The following is a 22,562-nucleotide window of genomic DNA, read 5'->3' as shown; positions in this document are numbered from 1 at the left end:
GTGCGCATGCGCCGAGCGCCGCCACGCCTGGTCTTCGGCGGTAGACGCGAGCGGGTCTGGCTCAGTGCGGCGGGCACATCTTGCAGCGCGGTCCTCCGCCGCGGCGTCGCGGTCCCGGGCGAGCCGCAGCGGGCTGGTGCCATGATCCGGCAGGACCTCTCCACATCCTACCAGGAGGTGAGGGCGGGCGGGGGCGGGCGGAGCACCGCGACCCCCGCGCAGGTGGATGATTGGCAGGCACCCGTGCGTGCGGGCTCTGCAGCAGGTGGAGCCGCTGTGTGATCCCCGCACGCGGGGTGACGGGGACTCTGGGCTCCGGCCGGCCGCTCCCCGCCGCCTCCACTGCCCCGCGACCCCTGCAGCTCTTTGTCTGTGGCCCGAGCCTCCGGCTCCCCCTGGCAGAGCCGCGCTCGCCCAGGGCCCCTGCTGCTCCGGCCCCGGCCCTGCCCTGGGAGTCTTCCCCGCGGCGCCGCATCCTAGGCCGTCTGCCTCCGCTCTCCAGGCTTGCTCGGGCGGTGCAGCCGCCCCACACCGTTAGACCTTGTCCAACCGGAGCGGCCCACGCTTCTCAGCAGCTTTCCCCAGCCCAGCAGCTGGAAACTCGCGGTCTCCAAACGAGTGCTGAGCTCAGCGCCCGGTTGAGTTAGTGACCCCGAGTGAATAACAGGATGCAGTCAGTGGTCAGGTCCTGCTTCTGGGGCGTTTGGGGGACTTGGCTTCAGAGGACCGCGGTCCAGCCACACATGGCGGGTATCTCCTTACTTAGCAGGGCTTAGAAGATGTTTTATTGAAGCACGGGCTGCTGTTCTGCTTGCAGAGCAAGGCCACAGGTGGAATCCGATGTTCGCTGGAGTCATGCCCAACGGGTGGAAGGCTCTAGAAGGGCCTTTACCTTCTTCAGGTCTGTTTTGAAGTCCCAGGAAGAGAACCCAGAGATTGGCCTGCGTCTTTCTTGCCTGGGTTGGTTGTGAGAGTCAACCTGACTCTGCTGAGGGGAGGTTTTGGCGCTCCAGGATGGGGGACACTCTGAGAAGTTTGGCTGGGCACAGGCAAAGGCTTCTGATGACTGCTGTGTGTCAGGAAGGGGAGGTGGGGGGGAGGTGGTGTCGCCAGGCCTGGGTCAAGGTGACTTGGGCCAGGCTTGGCCCCGAGGAGTTCCAGTTTTCCTGGGACCATTGTCTCTCTTGAGACTTTAACTTAAATCATCTGGGATGAATTTGAAAGATCCCTGAGGACTGGGGCTGTTTGTAGCTGAGCTCGTGCAGCACTTGATTAGTGCTTAAGCTCAGCACATAGTAGGTGGACATAGAAGAGTCAAAAATTCAAGGGCATTCTCCACCGTAGTGAGTTTGAAGCCAGCCTGGGTTACATGAGACCCTGTCTCAGGGGTGGAGGAGTAGGGGGATGAGGGGTGTACCTTGTAACTTTACTTGATCACATGTTAAGCCTGGGAAAAGCTATTGCCCCTCCCAGTTGGATGGAATCTCTCCAAACTGACTTCACTGCCTCCTTCCTGAAGTCTTAGGGCGCTTACCCTAATCTCTGCTTCCTCAATGCCAAGATTTCCCCCATCTGGCAGGTTAGGTGAGGACGGTGATGGGTTGCATTGCCTGGTACCCTGTTGCTAATTAACGCTTGTCACCTGCTAATTAACTCTTGTCACCTAGGCATCCCTCACCCTGTTCTGCCATTTGCACCCCACATCTGTGGGCTTTCGAGTCCCCACAAGCTCTGACACCAGCTTCGTTGTTCTCAATTCTCTCTGAGCACAGTCTAAGCCACATTTCCTCTTCCTCTGGGAAGTGGTTAAGACCATGGGCTTGGGAACTAGACCAAGGTGGAGTGACTCCTGCTTCATTGACTGCCTCTGTGGCTGTGGTTTGGTGTTTCCCAGGAGGGGGGGGGGATGTGGAAGTGTAACTCCAGTTCTTGTCTTGTTTGGAACTGGAAATAGCCACTCAGGTGTATCACACAAAGACGAGGTTGTACTGGGCCCCAAATCCAGTGTGGTTGAGTGTCCTCAAAAACGCACCCCCAGAGGGGCACACACTACATGGGGACCTTGTGAAGATGGAGGCAGTGGTTAGACAACAGAATGCCAGGGGTTGCTGGCTGTCACCAGAAGCTAGGAGAGAGGCTGGGAACAAGTCTCCCTCACAACTCGGAGGGAGCCAGCCCTGCTGAAAACTTTAGTTTCCCAGGCTCGGGCTGTGAGAGAAGACAGTAGAAATGGTCTCACACATCCCATGTCATGTGGTCTTTGTGTAAGTGTGACAGTTATGTGAATGGTAGCTTCTGCTTTTTAGCCTTGAAAAGGCAAGGCTGCCTCAGCTGAGCTGCTAACTCCTTTCTTCTCCTTTAGCTCAGTGAGGAGTTGGACCAGGTCGTTGAGAACTCAGAGCAGGCAGACGAGCGGGACAAGGAGCCAGTCCAAGTCCAAGGTCCAGGGGTCTTGCCAGGTAAGTGGGTTTAGGGTGCTAGACATTGGCTGTGCTGTTGCTGCTGCCACCACTGCAGGAGGCCCAGCCAGGCGCCTTGCCAGCCGAGGGAGTGGCAGCCTCCTCTCCCCCACACTTGTCCCCTGGTGTTGGGTCTCAAGGTCTGCCCCAGTTCTAAAACGCCACATATTTAATCAGCCTCCGGGTGTAGGATGCCTGTGCCTGCTCAAGGCCTGCATTCTTTTTATTTTTTTTTTATTAGTTCAAATTAGCAACAAGCTTGCTTCACATGTCAATCCCTTCTCCCTCTCCCCCCAACCCTCCCCCCAAGGCCTGCATTCTTGATGGTGGGTTTTAATGAGTTCCTGAGGCCAGGCATCCCTCTTCCCTGAGGAGGGGCTGGGCAGTGTGACAGACTGCAATGTCTTGATCATGTCTCAGAGCCTTGTAGAAGAGCTCCTGTCAGCCCTCTCCAGGACTGCTATCTGGTGGGTGAGCTCACCAGGGCTCCTGTTTCAGATTCTTCTTTGGCTTAACTTCCTTGCTTCCATCCTTAGCCCAGTGGTCTCCTCTAACCAGGCCTTTGTGTCTTAGAGCCCCGTCCGCCCAGCAGAGGCCACCTTTGCTGTTTCATTTCTCTTTCTGAAGTTCTCTGGCTCCTTTTTTAAAGACTTGTTTTTATTTATATATTGTTGGTGTGTGTCTGTGTAAATGTATGCCACATACGGGGGGGGGGGTGCGAGAAGAGGGCATCAGATGCCCTGGAGCTGGAGTTGAGGTCGGTGTGAGCACCTGGCGTGGACGCTGGGAAGGGGAACTTGGGTCCTCTGTAAAAGCAGCAAGGGCTCTTAGCCACTGAGCCACCTCTTCAGCTAGCCCCCTTTAAAATTTAAATTATTGTTTTGGGGGTGTGCACAAGACAGGGACACATGTATGTGACGGCTTGAAGGCCATGGCGTGTGCGTGGAGATCAGAGGACAACCCTGTGGACCTAGTTCTTGCCATCCACCTTTAACATGGGCTCCTGTGGGTAAGCTCAGGTTGCTAGGCTTGTGGGGCAAGCGCTTCCCTTCCTTTCCTAGTTAATGCCTAATCATTCCTTGGCTCCCCAGTGCTGGCAGGGTCATGTCCCTGTCCTCTGCACTCCTGTCCTCTGCAGTATTGCTGTTGGAGGGAGGTTCCTCTGTCCGTCACCCACCAGTGTCTGTTCTCCAGTGAAGCCTGGTGACATAGTCACAGCTGTTTACCTTAGCCTTGGCTAGACAGTGTGGGTGGGAGGAGTCCCTGACTGGTGTCTGCTCCTTGAGTGAGCTGGGGAGGTGTGTGGGTGAGTAAGTGTGTGGGTGAGTAGGTGTGTGAGTTGGTGTGTGAATGAGTGTGTGGGTGAGTGTGTAGGTGTGTAGGTGAGTGAGTGTGGGGGTGAGTGAATGGGTGAGTGAGTGTGTGTGTGAGTTGGTGTGTGAATGAGTGAATGAGTGGGTGTGTGGGTGACTGGGTGTGTGTGTGAGTGTAGGTGAGTGTGAGTGTATGAGTGGGTGAGCGTGTGTGGGTGAGTATGATTATGTGTGTGTGTGAGTGTGGGTGTGTGGGTGAGTATGAGTATGTGTGGGTGAGTGTAGGGGTGAGTGAGTGAATGAGTGTATGAGTGTGTATGTGTGGGTGAGTGGTTGTGTGGGTGAGCGTGTGGGTGAGCGTGTGTGTGTGTGTGTGTGTGTGTGTGTGTGTGTGTGTGTGTGTGTGTGAGTGTGTGTGAGTGTGTGTGTTGAGTGGAAAGGGTCCCTGCCTGGTTCTTAGCTCCGAGAGTGAGCTGGGAGATGTGTTCTGTTCTCTTGGTTCCTCTGTCTGTGGGGAGAGGAAGTCCTGTCATTCTGCTCACTGCTTAGAGGAGACCAAGAAAGAAGGCAGCGCGGCCACTGTTTGCCACTGCTCCCCCATGCCAGACTCTGCCTCCCCTCCACCCCCACCCCCACCCCTTTTAATTCTCAAAGGAACTCTGCAAGATGGTTCCCTCGTTCTTATAGATAAGGGCTGCAGACTCAGGCTGGGTGGAGCATGGAAACAGACTCAGATACTCTGACCCCTATTGACTGACTTTTTTTTTTTTTCTTTTTAACATCTATTTTGTGTGAGGGTGGGCATTGTGGAGGTCAGGGGACAACTTGGGGGAGTTGCATCTTCCACTGTGTGGGTTCCAGGAATTGAACTCAGGCTGTTGGGCTTGCAAGTGTCTTTGTTCACAAAGCCACCCCCCTGGTCTGGCTTATTTTTAAATTGACACACAGTTGTCCGTAATTGGGAGGTTCGCTGTGGTATTTCAGTACCTGTGTACGCTCTGTGGTGAGTTCACCATGGTGGTTACTGCATTGTCTCATAACATTCTCACTCCTTTGTGGTAAAAGCATTGAAAATCTCTTGTGGTTATTTTGAAATATGTGGCTCACCGCTGCTAACCGGAAGTCCCTGGCGTACAGGAGGGCCTGGGGACACATGGCTCCTGTCTCCTGTGTCTTGAGACCCTGTGGGCTCACCTTTCTCATGCTCCCCTCCCTATGTCTGGCACCCATTGTTTTTTCTCCTCTGGTGAGGCCAGCCATTTCCACGTGAGTGAGCTTGTGTGATGTTTGCCTTTCTGTGTCTGTTTGTAGGTCCATCCCCATCACAAATGAAAAGATTCAGACTTCCTGTTTAGATAAGGTCTTATGTAGCCCAGGCTGGTCTTGAACTCTCTGAGGATGGCTGGAACTTGTAATCCTACCTACCCTAACTAAGATTTTGGTTTATCTGCATAAATATATGGGATGTCTTCACTGTTGTTCTCTTCTGACTGAAATTCACTCCACGAGGCAGGGAGCCATCAGACTGCCAGGGAACTTCTAGATTGTTATCTTGTAATTGATCTACTCACACGACAGTGACCCAACAACTTGTGACCCAGTTTCCCTTTCCAGCCACTGAGGATCCACACCAGGAGGTACCTTGCCTTGTGTGGTAATTTTTAAATATCTGAGCTTCCAGACTTGATTTGTTACAGTTGGGTCTCCTGGTCCACTTGTAGGTCCATGCCACTCCTGTCTCTACTGTGCCTTTTTTGAGACAGGGTCTCTCACTGGCCTGGAGCTCACTGTGTAGGCAAGACTGCCTGCCATGGAGCCCCCAGAGAGATTCCTTCTCAACCTCTCCAGCTCTGGGATTTCAAGCATGACCCTCAAGACTTGGCTTTTTTACACTTACAGTCCTAGGCTTGGGCTTGGATCCGTCTGTGTGATTGGCTGAACCTTCTCCCCAGCCCTGGACCTTTAGATTGGTTCCAATTCTTGGCTTTTGTGAGTAACCTGATTTTGTCTTCTCCGGGTACAATGGTGTATCGCTGAATCTCATAGTATTTCTCCTCTTTCTTCATGTTTTTATTTTAATTTTTTGAGGGTCTGATGCATCTCAGGCTGTCCTTGTTGTATAGGGGAGGGTGGCCTTAGTTCCCTGTCTTCCTGCTTGCACCTCCTGAGTGCCAGGATCACAGTTGTGACCAGTGACAACCCTGGGCCCTGCGTTTTGTTTCTTTAACCTCTATTTACATATTCTCTGATCTCTGTTAACTCTTACCCTAACTTTGGATTTAGTTCTTTTAATTTTTCAAAAAGAAATTTATTTCATTGACCTAAAATTTTATTTTTATTTGTGTGACTGTGCTTGTGTCTGTGTGTGCACATGCGTGTGGGTGCCTGAGGGAACTGGAAGAGGGTGCTGGCTTGGGCTGGAGTTACAGGTGGTTGTCTGCCCTCTGCCCTTGGTGTGGGTGCTGGAAATCAATTCATTCTCTGCAAGCACAACAAGTGCTCTAATTGCTGGGCTTCCCCCCCCCCCCCCCGCCCAGACCCTGGATTGGTTCCTTGAGGTGCAGCATGAAGTTGCTTATTTGGGCCAGGCAGTGGTGGCACACGCCTTTACTCCCAGCACTTGGGAGGCAGAGGCAGGCGGATTTCCAGGATAGGCTCCAAAGCTACACAGAGAAACAAAACAAAAAGTTGCCTATTTGGGATTTTTATAAAAATGTAAACATGTTTTGAGATTAGTGGGGAGAGTTGAGAGAGGGTTTCTCTTTGTAACCCTGGAATACCATAGACCGGGCTGACCTGGAACTCAGAGAGATTTGCCTACCTCTGCCTCCCGAGTGCTAGGATTAAAGGCGTGTGCTGCCGCCACCGTTAGGCTCTATTTATTACTTTTATGTACATATGTATGTGGGAAGCAGCCCATGGAGGCCAGAAAAGGGTGTTGGATCCCCTGGAGCAGGAGTTATAGGCAGTTGTGAGCCATTTGAAGTGAGTGCTGGGAATTGAACTTGGGTCCTCTGGAACAGCAAGTGCTTTGTGACTCCTGAGCCACTCTGCAGCCCTTGTCATTATTACTGTGTTGGCACGTGTGCTTACGTCTATGCAGGGCAGAAGAGGGCAAGGCATAGCCTCCTGTAGCATTGCCCATCTGTTGTCTGTTTCTTTGACGTAGGGTCTCCCCTGCAGCTGGGAACTCATGTTTCTTGGCTTAGGCTAGAACGTAGCAAGCCCCAGCAACTCTCCACCCCTGTTCCCTCAGTCTGGCTTCCTCTGTGGGATCAGGATCTGGCCTTGTGATAGAGAAAGGGCCGGTGTCCCTGCAGCCCCGTGTCCCTGTGTTGATGGAGATACTTGCTGTTGGGAGCTCCTTTTTGACACCGGGTCACAAGTCCAGGCCGGCCTTGAGACCTCCTGGTTCTTGGCTTTCTGGTTGCTTGGGTTACATAAAAATGGGGCCACCTCACTTGACTCCACCTGACTTTCATTCCTCCCACTTATAATCTGCAGAGGACCTGAGGGTGTTTCCCGGCACCCATGTCACCTGTAGCTCTAACTCTGGGAGCCTCAGCGCCCTCTTCTGGTGTTTGTAGGCACCTTCCCCGGCACATAGGACACGCATCCCCAAAATTAAAAGTCTTAAATTTTGGAAGCTGATATTTTGTGTCACATAATTACGCCTGTGCTTCTGGCTGAAACAGTTCCATGGTGAAGATGTCTCCTAGTCGTGTCTGTCTGGGTTCCTGAAGCCTTTTACATCAGTACTAGAAATTGAACCCAGGTTCTTTGTAAGAGCAGCCAGTGCTCTTAACTACTGAGCCATCTCTCCAGCCCCTCATGCATAGTAATTTTAATTGAACACTGATGTATTAGGCGTGTTCTTCTAGGTGAACAGAACTAATAGAATGTGTGTGTGTCTCTGTGTGTATGTGTGTGTGTGTGTGTACATGTGTATCAAAGAGCATTTGTTAGACTGGCTTACATGATAAAGTCCAGCATGTCTGTCTGCCTGCAGGAGAGGCAGAGAACCTGGTACCTGCTTAGTTCACAGAGCTTGGTGCTTTGGCAGTTCCCCTGGTGCTAGGTGCTAGGTACCTGGAAGCTTCCAGGGGAGCTGCTGGAGGTCTGTCTGCGTTGGAAGGCCTGGGGAACTGGAGTTAGGCATAGCAGGGCTTGACAGTGTTCACTCAAGAAGCAGCCGAACAGGCAGGCCATGCTCCCTTCTCCTCAGGGCTCTTCCTGTCTGGGCAGCCCATTGGCAGATGGCGCTCACTTTGGCTGCAGGTCATCCCTCCCTCTGCAGTCCTCCCACCTGGATGCTCCCTCTCACCGTGGTCAATCCTCTCTGGAAAGCCCTAGTCTCCAGAGGCTTGTCTCCTGGGGAGAGCAGCTGTCACAGCTGTAGGTTCTGGACTCTTCTGTGGTTGAAGAACTTTTGTCTCAGCAGTGGCATGGCAAGGTGGACGCTCTGAGGCTTGACTGCCTTCCATGGTAGCAGCTGGAATTGCCCATTTCTCTTCATACTTCAGCTCTGCTCTTCCAGCCCTTGGGACCTCCAGGCAGTGATTTGAGCATATCAATTATTTGCATAATTAGGGATCTCATCTCTCTGGGACTTTTCTACTTTGGGGATCTCCCCTTGACTTTCAGCCCTGAACCCTGTCACCCTGAACCATATCATTAGGGGGTTGGTATAAGCCTTCAGGCAAGAAGTTAGGCACTCATGCATCTCCATGGGGCCATTCTTCTCTCCAGGGGTAGATTCCCCTCCCTCTGTCAACCTGCGTTTGCCCATTTTCTAATGCCTTCATTAAATTTCAAGACACCGTTCAGATCTTATGGTCATTTATTATCTGAGGCAGGTGGTATGACCATGACGCTCGGTCCCTGTTGGAAGCCACAGCCACAGGGACAGCTGGCCTTTTCCTCAGGGAGCTGTGGTGTGAACTGAAGGGCAGAAGCACCATGGGAAGGTGAACCAGGCTGCCGTAGCAAGCACCGTCCCATGTGGCTCTTATCAGGGAACCCCCTGACATGTTCACACACCTGGTGCCTGTGTCTGAGGTCGAGGCGCTGCGGTGCTGGTCTCTGGGATGGAAACACCTAAAAGAAGGAGGGGTTTATTTGGCTCATGGTTTTGAGAACATGGTTTATTTGGCTTAGACGTGGTTGCTGGTTGTATGGCGTCAGTATCACGTATCAGAGGGACATGAGTACATTGCTCGGCATGGAGACTGAGTCAGATTAGCCACCAAGGGAAGGTTTCCTTGGGAAAGGGCATTTCTAGGTGAAAACAGGGTAGGGTGGTTATGAGCAGTGCTTCAGAATAGGCCTCGGAACGGCAGATATGAGCAGTTCCAGCATTGAAAGAAAGGGAAGTTGTTAAGCAGGGGAGGGGACAGAATGTGGGCCTGACTGACCGAGACTGCCGGTCCCTGCAGACAGCTTGTTAGGCGAAGGCCTCGAGGAAGCAGACCATTGCTGGCTGCTCTGTGACTCTCTGCTGTCCTGTCAGCAGGCGTGGACAGCGAGTCTGCCTCCAGCACCATCCGCTTCAGCAAGGCCTGCCTAAAGAACGTCTTCTCCGTCCTGCTCATCCTCATCTACCTGCTGCTCATGGCTGTGGCCGTCTTCCTGGTCTACCAGACCATCACTGACTTCCGAGAGAAGCTCAAACACCCTGTCATGTCTGTGTCTTACAAGGAGGTGGACCGCTATGATGCCCCAGGTAGGGCCTGCTGGGCCAGGCTTCAGCGCTCCAGCTCTGGGGTTTTGTTTAGCAAGCATTGCCTCCCTGAGCCACCATTGTGTTCCCAGCACAGGCAGAGTGGAGCGGACAGCGCTCAGTTGTAGGCATGCATCAGAGAGCCAGTGCCAGGCCATGGAGCCCTGGGTGGGCAGGAAGGTTAGCAGGAGAGCCAGGTTTTGTTAGGAGGAGGAGCAGGGCCCTGGGTGTGTATAGGGAGGCAGTGGTCCTCTTGGGAGAGAGGCGAGAACTCTGCCTAGAACTGAAGTCCAGGGAAAAAGGGCAGTGTGTTGGTTCCTTTTCCATTGTCAAAACAAAACAGCACGGCCAAGGCAACTTATAAAAGAAGGCATCTGATTGGCTTACAGTTACAGAAGGTTAGAGGCTGTTGTGGCGGAGCAGAAGTAGGAACAGCTGGAATCTCATAGCTGGAATGGAAAGCAGGAGGCAGAGAGAACACTGGGAGCAGCATCAGTCTTTTGAAACCTCAAGCCCGCCCTTAGTGACACACCTCCACCAGCAAGGCCACACCTCCCAATCCTTCCCAAACAGTTCTACCAACTGGAGACCAAACATTCAAACACAGGCGCCCAGGGGCCATTTTTATTCAGAGTAGCACAGGCAGTGAGCCACAAGGTGGGAGCAGGGCTTAGGAAGGTGCTAGCATATGGAGGCACACAGTGTTAGGGGGGGTGCACACACTCAGAGTTAGAGGGAGGCACACACTCAGGGTTAGAGGGAGGCACACACTCGGGGTTAGAGGGGTGCACACACTCGGGGTTGAGTTAGAGGGGTGCACACATTTGGGGTTAGAGGGAGGCACACACTCGGGGTTGGAGGGAGGCACACACTCGGGGTTAGAGGGAGGCACACACTCGGGGTTGGGTTAGAGGGAGGCACACACTCGGGGTTAGAGGGAGGCACACACTCGGGGTTGGAGGGAGGCACACATTCGGGGTTAGAGGGAGGCGCACACTCAGGGAGGGCCCAGCCTAGAGGGCTCCAGGCTGTTGTGTTCCTTCCTCTGCATGTTGGCATGGCTGACCCTGAGGACTGTTGTCTGCCATAGTGGGTGATCTGTTGTGTTAGAGGTGGAATGTGAGCTGTGGCCGGAGTGAGGAGTGACACCAGGACATCCTGCCCACAGGCTAGAACCAGAGTCGGGAGTCCCCCTGCCTGGAGCTCCCGGACATCGCCCTGCTCCAGGCCTGATCATTTGCTTCTTGCCTTGGTGTGGCTGTGTCTGTGGCTTTGTGGTTCTTTCTGGCAGTGTTTACTCGAACCTCAGCTCTGCCTTGACACCATGTTGTCGTCAGCGTTTCTGCGCCCGAGTCCTGACCTAGGAGCCTCAGCTGAGCGCACACAGGACACTCTGTGGTGCGTGTTCTTGAAGCGCCGGGCAGAGCAGAAAACTGTGCTCTGGGGAACCCTACAGCCCAGAGCCTTTGCAGCACCAGACAGACAGCCGGGGCCTGGGAGGCGGTGCTGTGCCATGAGGTGCTCTGGTGGAGTGTTGGAGCCCTGGAAGCCATATTCCAGGCGGGGTGAGGAGTGACTGAGGGGGTGTGTGCCCTCTACCCCTTTGCTGCTACCTCCTCAGCATTTTCCCGAGGAGGTAGGTGTGAGGTGAGGTGGCGTGCTCAGGGCTGTGACTTCTTACACCCACTGATTTCTGTTTGTTCCAGGGATTGCCCTCTACCCCGGTCAGGCTCAACTGCTCAGCTGTAAGCACCACTATGAGGTCATCCCACCTCTTGCCAGCCCTGGCCAGCCCGGAGACAGGAACTGCACCACCCAGAGGGTCAATTACACGAATCCCTTCTCCAATCATACCATGGTAACAAAGCTGGTTTCCCTGGGTTGCGTTCTGCTGGCCACATCCTCTAGGGGTTATAGCCTTCCTTCTCTCATAGCTTGTAGGCACGGTCTTCTTGGTAGGTGAGACGCATGAGGTGTGTGCCCTTGGGGCTGATAACCCTCAGGGCTTCCTGCTGAGGGGAGGGTGGCAGGGCTGCAGGTCACCTAAAATTCCAGTTTGCAGGACTTGTCACCATTCCTGTGGATGGGGCCTCGGAATCGTATTTTGAGGGATTTGCCCGTGTGGAGGTGATGTGCACTGGGGGTGGGGACCACTGGCACCCCATATCCATCACAGAGCACGGCTCAGCCATGAGCATGCTGTGTTCTTGGGTAGGATTTTCCCTCCTCCAAGAGGGGGCCATATGAGAGCTTCCCATCAGAACAAAAGCTTCCTGGGCATAGGACATCGCTGATGTGGTGGTTTGAATGAGAATGGCTCCCATAGGCCCTATGTTTGAATGCTTGGTTCCCAGTTCGTAGAACCATTGGGGAAGGATTAGGAGGTGTGGCCTTGTTGGAGGAGGTGTGTCACTGGGGGTGGGCTTTAAGGTTTCAAAAGCTCATGCCAAGCCAATGGCTTGCTCTCTCTCTCCTTGTGGACCAGGATGTAGTTCTTAGCTACTTGCCCAGCGCCATGCCTGCCTGTGTGGTGCCATGTTCCCTGCCATGGTGATAGTGGACCAAAGCCTCTCAAGCTGCAAGCAAGTCCCTGGCTTTCTTTTATAGGAGTTATCAATGCTTTGCTTTATAAGCGGTGCCTTGGTCATGTCTCCTCACCGGAACAGTGGCTGACAGCAGAACAGTGGCTGTGGTGATTGAGAGGACGTGCATTTGGGCAGGGGATGGTGGGGGTGGTTTAGAGGGCCTTGCAGGAGTATGCGACTGAGATGTGGCTAGGGACAAAAGCAAAGGGCAGTGAGTGTGTCCTGCTGTGGGGCCTGCCCTACCCCTTTGGGTGAGAGGAACCACCATAAGTTAGAGAAGAAGGGACTGTACTGATAGTCGAGCTGAGTGTTCCCAGGTCACCTCCTAAAGCCAGACTGAGTGATTTCTACTCCTTACAAAACAGGATAGGATAGGGGCACGAGGACAGCCCCTGCACCCTGGTAGACCAGAAGGCTGGAGGAGCTAGTGTACGGTGCAGATTACTGATTGGAACTGGTTGATGGAGCTGGCCAATCAGAGAAGGCTCATAACCCAGGACAGGACTGCTGGGAAGTGCCGGCCTCTGGCCCCCAGCTCAGTATGACTGAGTGACGGAATTTGGAGCATGGCTGATGCTGTGACGCCAGGACTGTCTAGGAAAGTGTTTCTCTGGGTGCCAGGCCTCAGAGCAGCTGAGGGACGGCCCTCTGCTCAGGTGTGGGGACAGGCCTGCTGCAGGAACCTCAGGTGCTCCCTGCCCACAGCTGCATAGTGCTCCCATGGGTGGAGAGTGTTAGGCAGGCACCCTTGGACCACTATTTGGCACGAAACAGGCAAGAGCAAGCACCAACCTTACCCAGTAAAGGTGTTCCACTGCGTGGGCAGCCTGTGAAAAGGGACAATGTGTGTCACACTCAGCTGGGCTCTGGGCGCTGTGCTGAGAAGTCCCCCTGGCCAGCTTGCATCCCTGGGCGGGAGGGTTTGCTGGGCAGTGCTTGTGGGCTTGTGTGAGCATCGGGGAAGTGTGCAGCTCCGAGCACTAAGGCTCTGGCTTTTGTCTCCCCGCAGCAGTCGGCCCTGATTGTCCAGGGGCCACAGGACGTGAGGAAGCGGGAGCTGGTGTTCCTGCAGTTCCGCCTGAGCCAGAGCAACGAGGACTTCAGTGCCATCGACTACCTGCTCTTCTCCTCTTTCCAGGAGTTCATGCGCAGGTGGTCGTCCAGGGTCCATGGGGCCTGTCTCCTGCCTTGTGCACGTCCATGCTGGAAATGTTGGGGTGAAGGAGGCCGGAGGGGAGCAGGCCTGGCTCAGGATAGGAGCTACCCTAAGAGCCGGGCGGCCCATTACATTGACCAAGTGTGGATGCTGAGTTCTTGCCCTCTGCATGCAGTGCACTCCTGGAGGGGACTCTTGGTTGTCCCTGGAAGGAGCTGCCCTCTATATGGCCCAGGAGCCTTGTGTCTGCAGATCCCTGCCCACCGACAGCTCCTGCTGTTTGCAAACACTAGGGGAACATTCAGTGCCCTCTTGGGGACTAAAACACTTAGTAGAAAACAGGAATACTCCGGCCTGTCCCTTGCCGGGCTACGGCTCCATTTCTGTGATGTTGGAAGATAAGTCACAGTGGCAGGAGGTGACGTCCATCTGAACAGGAGGCACCTTTACTGCCTCTGTGGTCCTTCCCACCCTGGATCTCTGAGTCCCGGCCTCATTGTCTCCCTGCCAGCACCTTCTCTGCTTATAGCCTGCTTGCCCCTACCAGATTCTGGAGAGAGAGCAGGGAACCCATAGCATCCTGATTGTACCAGAAAAGAAACCAGATTGACACAGTTTGCTTTTGCTACACTGGGCTCCATTGGTCAGGCCTGGGTTAACCTGGACTTTCCCTCTCTCTTCCCCAAGCTCAGACAAGGCGGGCTTCATGCAGGCCTGTGAGAGTGCCTACTCCAGCTGGAAGTTCTCGGGAGGCTTCCGCACCTGGGTCAAGATGTCACTGGTGAAGACCAAAGAGGAGGACGGACGTGAAGCTGTTGAGTTCCGGCAAGAGGTAGCAGCTGTCTCCGTACATGATTTCCACACTTGAATTTGTGGTAGAGGGGGACTCTGAGGGGAAGGGTCTTTTGGGTGGGGTCCTAGGATGAGTGTATCTTTAGTAGCCCTTGTGAAGGCTTCACATGCTGAAGGCAGTCCACAGCAGTTTGCTTGCTCTCCATAAAACCATCTCTGCGCCTCAGACATGGGGAGTACTTCCTGATGCTGCCAAGGATTGTGGTGGATTAGGGGGACCAGGCTCAGGGGTTGTGGTGGGTGAGTGGGTGAGGGGGCCAAGCACAGGGATTGTGGGGGGTGAGGGGACCAAGCACGGGTTGTGGGGGGTGAGGGGACCAAGCACAGGGATTGTGGGGGGTGAGGGGACCGGGCACAGGGGTTGTGGGGGGTGAGGGTACCAAGCACAGGGATTGTGGGTGAGGGGACCAAGCACGGGTTGTGGGGGTGAGGGGACCAAGCACAGGGATTGTGGGGGTGAGGGAGGCACAGGGGTTGTGGGGTGAGGGGGCCAAGCACAGGGATTGTGGGGGGTGAGGGGACCAAGCACGGGGTGGGGGGTGAGGGGACCAAGCACAGGGATTGTGGGGGTGAGGGGACCGGGCACAGGGTTGGGGGGTGAGGGGACCAAGCAAGGGTTGTGGGGGTGAGTGGGTGAGGGGACCGGGCACAGGGGTTGGGGGGGGTGAGGGGACCGGGCACAGGGGTTGGGGGGGTAAGGGGACCAAGCACGGGTTGTGGGGGGTGAGGGGACCAAGCACGGGTTGTGGGGGGTGAGTGGGTGAGGGGACCGGGCACAGGGGTTGGGGGGGGGTGAGGGACCGGCACAGGGGTTGGGGGGGAGGGGACCAAGCACGGGTTGTGGGGGGTGAGGGGACCAAGCACAGGGATTGTGGGGGTGAGGGGACCGGGCACAGGGTTGGGGGGGTGAGGGGGACCAAGCACAGGGGTTGGGGGGGGGAGGGACAGGCACAGGGATTGTGGGGGGTGAGGGGACCGGGCACAGAGGTTGGGGGGGTGAGGGGGACCAAGCACGGGTTGCGGGGGGTGAGGGGACCAAGCACAGGGATTGTGGGGGGTGAGGGGACCGGGCACAGGGATTGGGGGGATGAGGGGACCAGGCACAGCATGGGTGTGATGGCCTGTTAGGATGCAGGAGGAGGAGATGGGCCTCCTTTTTGTCAGAAAGCTTTTGGTCCCTTAGCTGGGAGCCAGGAGCATGCTGGATGTTGAGGCAGGAGGATCCTGGGAAGACAGAAAAGGCATGGCTGTGGTATGGAAAGGGATCTGCTTGCTTCCTCGGGAGCAAGAACCACCTAGTCCTGCCTCTGCTGAAGTGACTTCTTGCTGTGTCCTCTGTGTGCATGTGGGACCCTGGCACCTAGGTTTAGTCAAGGGGCGGGAGTTTTCCCACCTTAGGTGGTGACAAACCCTGAAAACAAGACTACAAAATGCTATTGTAAGATGACTGTCCAGTCCCACCACGCTTGGGGTGTCCTTCGTCACTTCACGGGCAGCCCTGCTGTAAGCCTCAGCGTAGTCTTCCTGTGGCCACTGTGAGCATCAGATCAGAGGTGGCCTGAGCCTTGAGCCTTCTTTCCACCACTGTTTCACGATGCTTTACAGTTGATTGCCTGATCTTATCATGTATGCCTAAGTATTTAAAAAGACTTGAAGCGTTAGACTGCTTCTCTCTTAAGACCCAAGTACTTTGAAATTTGGGAGCCGGGCAGTGGTGGTGCACGACTTTAATCCCAGCACTCAGGAGGCAGAGGCAGGGGATCTCTGTGAGTTCCAGACCAGCCTGGTCTACAAGAGCTAGTTCCAGGACAGCCTCCAAAGCCACAGGGAAACCTTGTCTCGAAAAACCAAAAAAAAAAAAAAAAAAAATTGGGAATATGGCTTAATTGTGAGTCTTGACATCTGATGGCAGATATTGGTAATAATTCAAAACACTATCAGGCATTGCAGTCTTTTCTCTATCCAAGAACCATAAAGCCCCAGCTGGCTCTTGTACCTGTGAAAAGGGCTTGTATAAGAGTCTTGACTTTGTTTCTCCAGAAAATGTTAGGAGAGCCATTGGCTGAGTCCCTTCCGGAAGCTCTTACTTCCCGGGTCCAGAAGGGCTAATTCTCTGTCTGTCCCACCTTAGACCAGCGTGGTTAATTATATTGACCAGAGGCCTGCTGCCGAGAAAAACACTCAGTTGTTCTTTGTGGTCTTCGAATGGAAAGATCCCTTCATCCAGAAGGTCCAGGATGTAAGTATGCGAAGAGTGGTCTTCCTCAGCTTATCACAGACGTCCTGAAGTGATCACAGCAACGGCAGAGTCCAAAGCTCACATGTGGACACTTCAGATCCCAGGATGGAGTCAGTGAAATGGATTTATTTTGCTGTCACCCAGGACTCTGTATAAGGGGTGAAGGCTTGAGGCTAAGACAACTCGGGTGAAAGGAACTAGTTCATGGCTGTGCGTGTTAAGTGTGTATGCCAGTGTCTTCAAGCCAAGCTACCCCGTTATGAGAGGCTTATTTTGGTCCAAGTAGAGCCCTTAAAGCCCTTGAGTCATGTGTCACAGCAGTCCTGAAGGCAGAGGTACGGTCACTGCATGTATGAGAACAGGGGCTCACCCTGTCTTAAACCACTCCACTGAACCAGGCTTACAAGTGCTTTTTTCTAAGCCACACGTGGGACTTCCAAAATGTACAAATTCTGCCTTAGTTTGGTGAGGGAGATGAAGTCCATGGAAGCATGTTTCCCCATCATGCACAAGGCCGAGTCCATCCGTTAGCACTTCATGGGGGTAAGACAGCTTTTAATGGGGACAAAGCTATTGCTTTAAATCATTGCTAGACAGCAAACAGCTGTCACAGGGCTCTGTAGGATAAACTACTTTTGCTAAAGAAAGGTTTTTGGCTGAGTGGCTGGAGAAAGTGCTGAGTTGGAAGGGTTAGTAAGTCCAGACAGGACAACACCCCAGCAGGGGGAGGGAAGGAGCAGAGGCCTGGTGGCAGATGGGGGGGGGGGCACTGCTGGAAACAGGGAACTGAGATGAGAAGGACTTTAGGGAAATTTGAGTCACTTGTAGGGACCATGTCACTAAATTAAAGCTGAGCCCAAGTGTCTTACTTGTACAGTTCTGAGAAGGATCTCAGTTACTTATATGGCAGGGCTCATAGTTCCCTCCCGACCAGCTCCCATTAAGTCTGAATGAACAGAACACACATGTCCCTGTGGCTCCAACATCCAGAACACAGAGTCAACATCAATGCAAACCAACCAACCCCATTTTTGTTTGTGTTCTATAGATAATCACGGCCAATCCTTGGAACACCATCGCACTCCTCTGTGGGGCTTTCCTTGCATTATTTAAAGCAGCCGAGTTTGCCAAACTGAGTGTGAAGTGGATGATCAAAATCAGGAAACGATACCTAAAAAGAAGAGGCCAGGCAACAAACCACATAAGCTGAAGCCGTGTCACAGCGCTCTCACCTGACGGAAGCCTTGTCCTCCCATCGACACACCCAGCCACCAGCAATCCTGTGCTCACTTGAAAGGACCTTGCAGGGAAGGACAGTCTTTCAAACTGGACGGTCAAACCTGGCCCACAAGGAGGCTGTTCTGAGCCCACAGGCAAACACCCAGTGAAACCTGAACCTTATTTAAATCCTTAAATTATTAACAGACATTTTACAGAGCTGTCTAGTGTCTTGGAGAGGGGGTTGTTGAAGGCAGCATCTTCCTATTTGTCCATTAAATAGTTAAGCTCCAGGTTAAGACTCCCTCTTTATCTTAGTTTTGTTTTAAAGTGGACAGGTATACCCTGTATACAAAATTTCTCATGACTTTTACACCATCCACTGTTGTTACATAACAAGAACTTGTCAGCTCCTAGATGAGACTATTTTAAACGTAGCCCCCCCCCCCCCCAGTGGAACTCACTGTGTAGACCAGGCCTCCTGCTACTTTGGCATTGCCTGGAATAAAAAGCCTGCACCGCCTCGCCCAGCCTTACACGAGACTTTTAAAGGCTACTAGAAACTAGCGATTACATTTCTGATGGACTGTGTGGACAGTGGTGTGAGCTCAGTGGTCATTGCTGGAAGCGCTAGCATAGATTTATACCTACTTAGTGTATCTTGATTTCATTAACAGGTAAATAAAGTTGGGCTAATACAAAAGGAATGAGTGTGAATGCCCAGTAAACCAACAGGCACCAATCCTGGACTTGTTCATGCTATGGTAGTGTGAGTCTGGACTGGACCACGATGGCTCTGACCCCTGAGGTATGTCATCACTGCTTCCAGGGAAGGTAAGCTGGACGTACCACACTGTGAATAAGCTGCTCAATATGTCACTGTGTCCTACAGAGACACTCACCTGACAGGGTGGCCTTTAAGCACTTACATAAACCCAAACCCTGTCTTTTCCAAATTGTGTGACCAGAGGGACTATGGTAACATTAAAAAAATTCACAGTTTGGCCTTGGGGAACCGGAAGGGAACTTGCTCATATGTATATAAGGAAGGCATCTTTGTCTCCAAATTTAGCAGCAAGAAACTGTTTTGGCCGAATCCCTAGAAATAAACTTGTATAATGAAATATTCCCTACTACCTTTCTGTTTCGTAGCTGTATAAGAATTTAGATTTTTGGACTAAATTTTTTTATAAAATACCATTATAGTACAAATGCCAAGCATAAACGCATCAACATGAAAAACAAGCTGAAGGCTTCACGTCTAGGGGCGAGAATACAGCCCCCGTGATAGGATGTGTGGTTAGTATGCGAGGCCCTGGTTACGAAACTCTTAACTGGCACATCACTTTAATAGTTAAATAATGAAATGGGCCTCATTGAAGCAGCTTGTGTGAGTGGAAGGCCTTTCCAGGGTCATGGAGGCTGCCTAGGTTGCTATCAGAGCAGCAAGAATCCCGTGCTTATTTTTAACCAATGTTTAGTTGAAACCACATTACAATCTGCCAGTCCCTCACAGAACTGCTGCTGTTGTAGATTGAGATTAAGCGTGGGGTTTTTGAAAAACGGCTAGATTACGAATCCATGGACCACAAACATCCTAATTTTAATTAGCCACATCCACAAGTTGTGATTTTCTGTAACTGTCTCCCAGATATAAAAGAGCAGGTGACATAAGGCAAAATACAAACATAGACTTTATTAAATGGTGCTCAATCCCCAGTGAAGAGCGTCCGCTATAAAACAGTTTCCATACAGTGGCGAGGCAAGAGGCTGGAATGGTACTGATAACGACCTGGGAGAAAACACCTGACCAGGTAGGAACACACCAGGCTTCTACAGTCAGTGCATCTCCTAAAGCCAGGTGGTGACAGCTAGCAGTCTGCATCACACTGTGGGACTCAGAGCCTCCACCCTGCAGGCAGGCCTGGGGTCGGGCAGTCGAGGACTGGGAAGGCCCTGCCTCCAGCCTTGGAGAGGAGGGGAATGAAGGCAAGGTGAGCCTAGGGTCCACCCACTCTGGGGCGCTGCTGCTGAAGGGGGTATTTGGGAACAGTCAGAATTTTGGTTTCTTTCCCTCAGCTTTAATACTTTGGGCTTCAGAAGCCTGGAAAACTAAGGTGTTGCAAAACCCAGAGTATGGCAGTATCTTTAAAGAGGCTGGGCTTCTACCCCACCACCTCTCTAGGAGAGGCTCAGGGAGGACAACACCTCAGTTTACCTCAGTTCTTTCCCAGGTGTAACCAAGGCCTGCAGTCCTGTGAAAGAAAGCACAGAGGATGACCTGATCTGCGCGCAGCACAATGAGAGTTCAGGTCGTGATTCTTGCCACTCCTACAATCGCCCCCCCTCACAACAGATGATAAAGTGACAAAGTCGATGATTTAGACAAAGGTTACAATGTACTGTGGCCACAAAACAGCACAGGGCTATGTTTAGTCCAGATTTCTTTCGCTTTACATTTGCCAGGAAAACTGGCCTCCTAACTATATTATACTGATGAGGTTTGCTTGGAAGATTTTGTGTACGGAGCTGTCCGCCCAGCAGTGGTGGGAGTGGCTCTTTAGCTGGCATTTGTGTTGCATTCGAGAATACCGTGCTCGGTGTAAGCACTGTTCTGTTTTTCCAGAGCTTTCTTCAGCTTCAGCTCTTCTAATTTTTTCCATAATTCTTCACGTTCCAATTCCTTCTTTTTCTCTCTGAGGAGAAACCAACAGTTTTAATCAGAAGCTCACGGAAGTCGCTCATTGGCAGACAGTGATACCTCATTTTTTGTCGGCTTGCCTAGATGACCACACATGGGATTAATTCACCATAGTCACTAGAGTGCCTCTAGGTCAGCGCTAACACTTGGGCCCTGGACGGGCAAGCAGAAGCTGCTCCCCTTCTCATGCCTATAGAATGGTGCTTCAACCCAACCATAAGTTGATGTTCACTTGGGGTACAGGCTATAAACACGTAAACATGGGCTTTTATTTCTACAGCTCTCTTCACCTCTTTCTACCTGTTGCTTTGTTTGACAGAGTCTCAACTATATAGTCCTATCCTCAGAGTCACAGAGATCCACCTGCCTATTCTTCCAGAGTCCTGGGATCAAAGGCTGACCCACTATGCCCTGCTGAGGGCTGGATCTCTTCTATGTAAACAAAATAGCAAGTGGTAGCCTTGATGGACGGAATAGTTACTGCCCACCTTGTATGATGAGGCATTAGTCACTAAGGCATGTTCCTAAAGATGGAACACCAGATAACTGTCACCCTAAGCCAGAGCTGTGGCAGTATCCACAGCACTGGAACTGCCAAACTGTGAGGGAAGTCAGTGCGGACAAAACGGTTTGTGTAAATTACAGTGTACATGCTACCAGCTTAAGGTTCAGCATGAGATCAACAGAAAAACCACAATCGAGCCATTAGTGGAGGAAAATCATGTCACCCTTAAACTTAAAATACCAGGATTACTTTACTGGGCAACGGCTTTACTGTCAGAGGCTTTCAAGTTGCAATGCCTAATGTATTCACCATCACTCCTACAACAAAGCGGTAGACCTTTCTCAGCTGAATCACACAATGTCTCAAGTACCTCTGTCTCTCGGCTTTGTAGGAACTAGTGAGATCATCAAAGAGCTTGCCGTTCATCTCCATCAGGGTTTTCAGCACGTTGTACACAAGTGCTACAATGGTCCTGATGAAAAGAAGCCAGTTGTGGGTTAGAGGCCAGCAGCTGGGAAACACTGCTTTCATCTCTGAATTGGGCTGGTGTCAGCTGAGCACGTGATTAGCCTTAGATGATGTAACTCTGGCCAGAGGTGCCTGTGTGATCTGATTCCAAAGCTTACGGCCTTCCCATGTTATGCTGAGGTTTATAGCTAAGAATGTTCTGGTTCTCTTCATGTGTGTCTCATCTGAAACCCTGGGTAGTAAGACAAAAATGTCACGGCTGTAGTCTTCAGCTCCTAGCTGGGGGAGGCCAGGTGCAGCTCAGCCACACTGTTTCCACAGGGGCACTCATCCACACTTGGTAGGACCATTTGCTGAGGGACATCCACATACAACTTTAATATCTAAAACTGTGACACTAGCCTGCAGCACAGGTTTCAAATGGTTAAAACAAAAACTTACTGATTCCAGTGTTCTTTGGAAATTTTATACAGACTGGCAAACATAATTGGCAGAATTTTATCAATATTCTCTTCAATTAAACTAAGAATATATTCATTATTCCAGAAGTACAGTGCTCTTTCTGCAACCTACAAAAGATATCAGAAATGTCAGAATTTACAGGGAAAAAGCACAGTACAAAATCATGATGTCACCAAAGAAGGGAGATGTTACCTGAAAATGAGAACTGGAGACACACTTGGATATTTGCTTAAAAAGTGGCTCTTCAATTTTTTTGAATTGTGTTGGTTCAATGACATCTAAGATTTCTTCAATTTCTCCTAAAAACATCACCTAGATTTAAAAAAAAAAAAAAACTTAAAAATTTTACAACAAATGATGCTAATACAGACAAGGTACAACTTCATGTTAGGACGTGGACACTGTTCAGGGCTGTGCTGTCTCCCTGCTCCTCCCACTCTGGACCAGGGTAAGATTGCAAAGTCTGACTAAAATGCATTTATTAAAACCTACCTCTTTGCGGGCATTGCTGGCGCACACCTTTAATCACAGCACTCCAGAGGCAGAGGCAGGTGGATCTCTGAGTTCGAGACCAGCCTGGTCTACATGAGCTAGTTCCAGGACAGCCTCCAAAGCCACAGAGAAACCCTGTTTCGAAAAAAAAAAAAAACAAAACAAAAACCTACCTCTTTCTGACTGCATGTTTTTGGCCAAAATTTCAGCAGTCCTCTGATCACCTACAAGAAACAACCAAGTTTAGGATGAACTGAGCAGTTAGGTGTGGTGATGCAAGTCTGTAATCCCAGACCTTGGGGTTACAGGACTTGGAGGACAGCCTGTCCAGTAGGGACTCCCTACTCAGTAGGGAGTAGCTAGCCTCCCTACTAGCTAATGTCAGGGTATTTC

At 51.9% G+C, this 22,562-nt stretch overlaps 2 protein-coding genes across 7 annotated transcripts in view; one reads left to right on the top strand and one right to left on the bottom strand.

Annotated features, from left to right (window-relative positions):
* Positions 1-19: 19 nt before the first annotated feature.
* Pacc1 (proton activated chloride channel 1) lies at positions 20-18,665 on the top strand. 5 transcript variants are annotated; one of them, XM_027418683.2, is made up of 8 exons: positions 20-177; positions 2,363-2,459; positions 9,285-9,494; positions 11,198-11,349; positions 13,086-13,228; positions 13,920-14,064; positions 16,216-16,323; positions 17,372-18,665. In XM_027418683.2, the coding sequence occupies exons 1-8, from the start codon at positions 142-144 to the stop codon at positions 17,531-17,533; spliced, it is 1,053 nt and encodes a 350-aa protein (XP_027274484.1). In that variant the 5' UTR covers positions 20-141; the 3' UTR covers positions 17,534-18,665. The 5 variants fall into 5 exon arrangements, with proteins under 5 accessions (XP_027274484.1, XP_027274483.1, XP_035300895.1 ...); XM_027418682.2 differs by having other exon boundaries at positions 9,282-9,494; XM_035445003.1 differs by lacking the exon at positions 20-177 and adding an exon at positions 783-901 and having other exon boundaries at positions 9,282-9,494.
* A 547-nt stretch (positions 18,666-19,212) lies between these two features.
* The window catches only part of Ppp2r5a (protein phosphatase 2 regulatory subunit B'alpha), a 42,002-nt gene continuing 38,652 nt past the window's right edge, over positions 19,213-22,562 (bottom strand). Inside the window, exons 9-13 of one of the 2 annotated variants that reach the window (XM_027418680.2) lie at positions 22,343-22,393; positions 21,870-21,989; positions 21,657-21,784; positions 21,118-21,219; positions 19,213-20,237 (exon numbers count right to left, since the gene is read on the bottom strand). In XM_027418680.2, coding sequence (XP_027274481.1) covers positions 20,102-20,237; positions 21,118-21,219; positions 21,657-21,784; positions 21,870-21,989; positions 22,343-22,393 — 537 coding nt within the window. In that variant the 3' untranslated portion in view covers positions 19,213-20,101. The other variant, XM_027418681.2, reaches the window with a different exon arrangement.

This window comes from Cricetulus griseus, chromosome 5 (genome assembly GCF_003668045.3).
Source record: "Cricetulus griseus strain 17A/GY chromosome 5, alternate assembly CriGri-PICRH-1.0, whole genome shotgun sequence".
In the NCBI taxonomy this organism is placed as follows: Eukaryota; Metazoa; Chordata; class Mammalia; order Rodentia; family Cricetidae; genus Cricetulus; species Cricetulus griseus.
The sequence above is the reverse complement of the archived record's forward strand: the minus strand, read 5'-3'. Positions and strand labels throughout refer to the sequence as shown.

Bases quoted from the DNA above. Each gene is read 5' to 3' on its own strand.
- Pacc1 (XM_027418682.2), top strand. From the start codon at position 142: ATGATCCGGCAGGACCTCTCCACATCCTACCAGGAG. The intron at 9,495-11,197 runs GTAGGGCCTGCT...TGTTTGTTCCAG, and splicing joins GGACCGCTATGATGCCCCAG to GGATTGCCCTCTACCCCGGT. The intron at 16,324-17,371 runs GTAAGTATGCGA...TGTGTTCTATAG, and splicing joins TCATCCAGAAGGTCCAGGAT to ATAATCACGGCCAATCCTTG.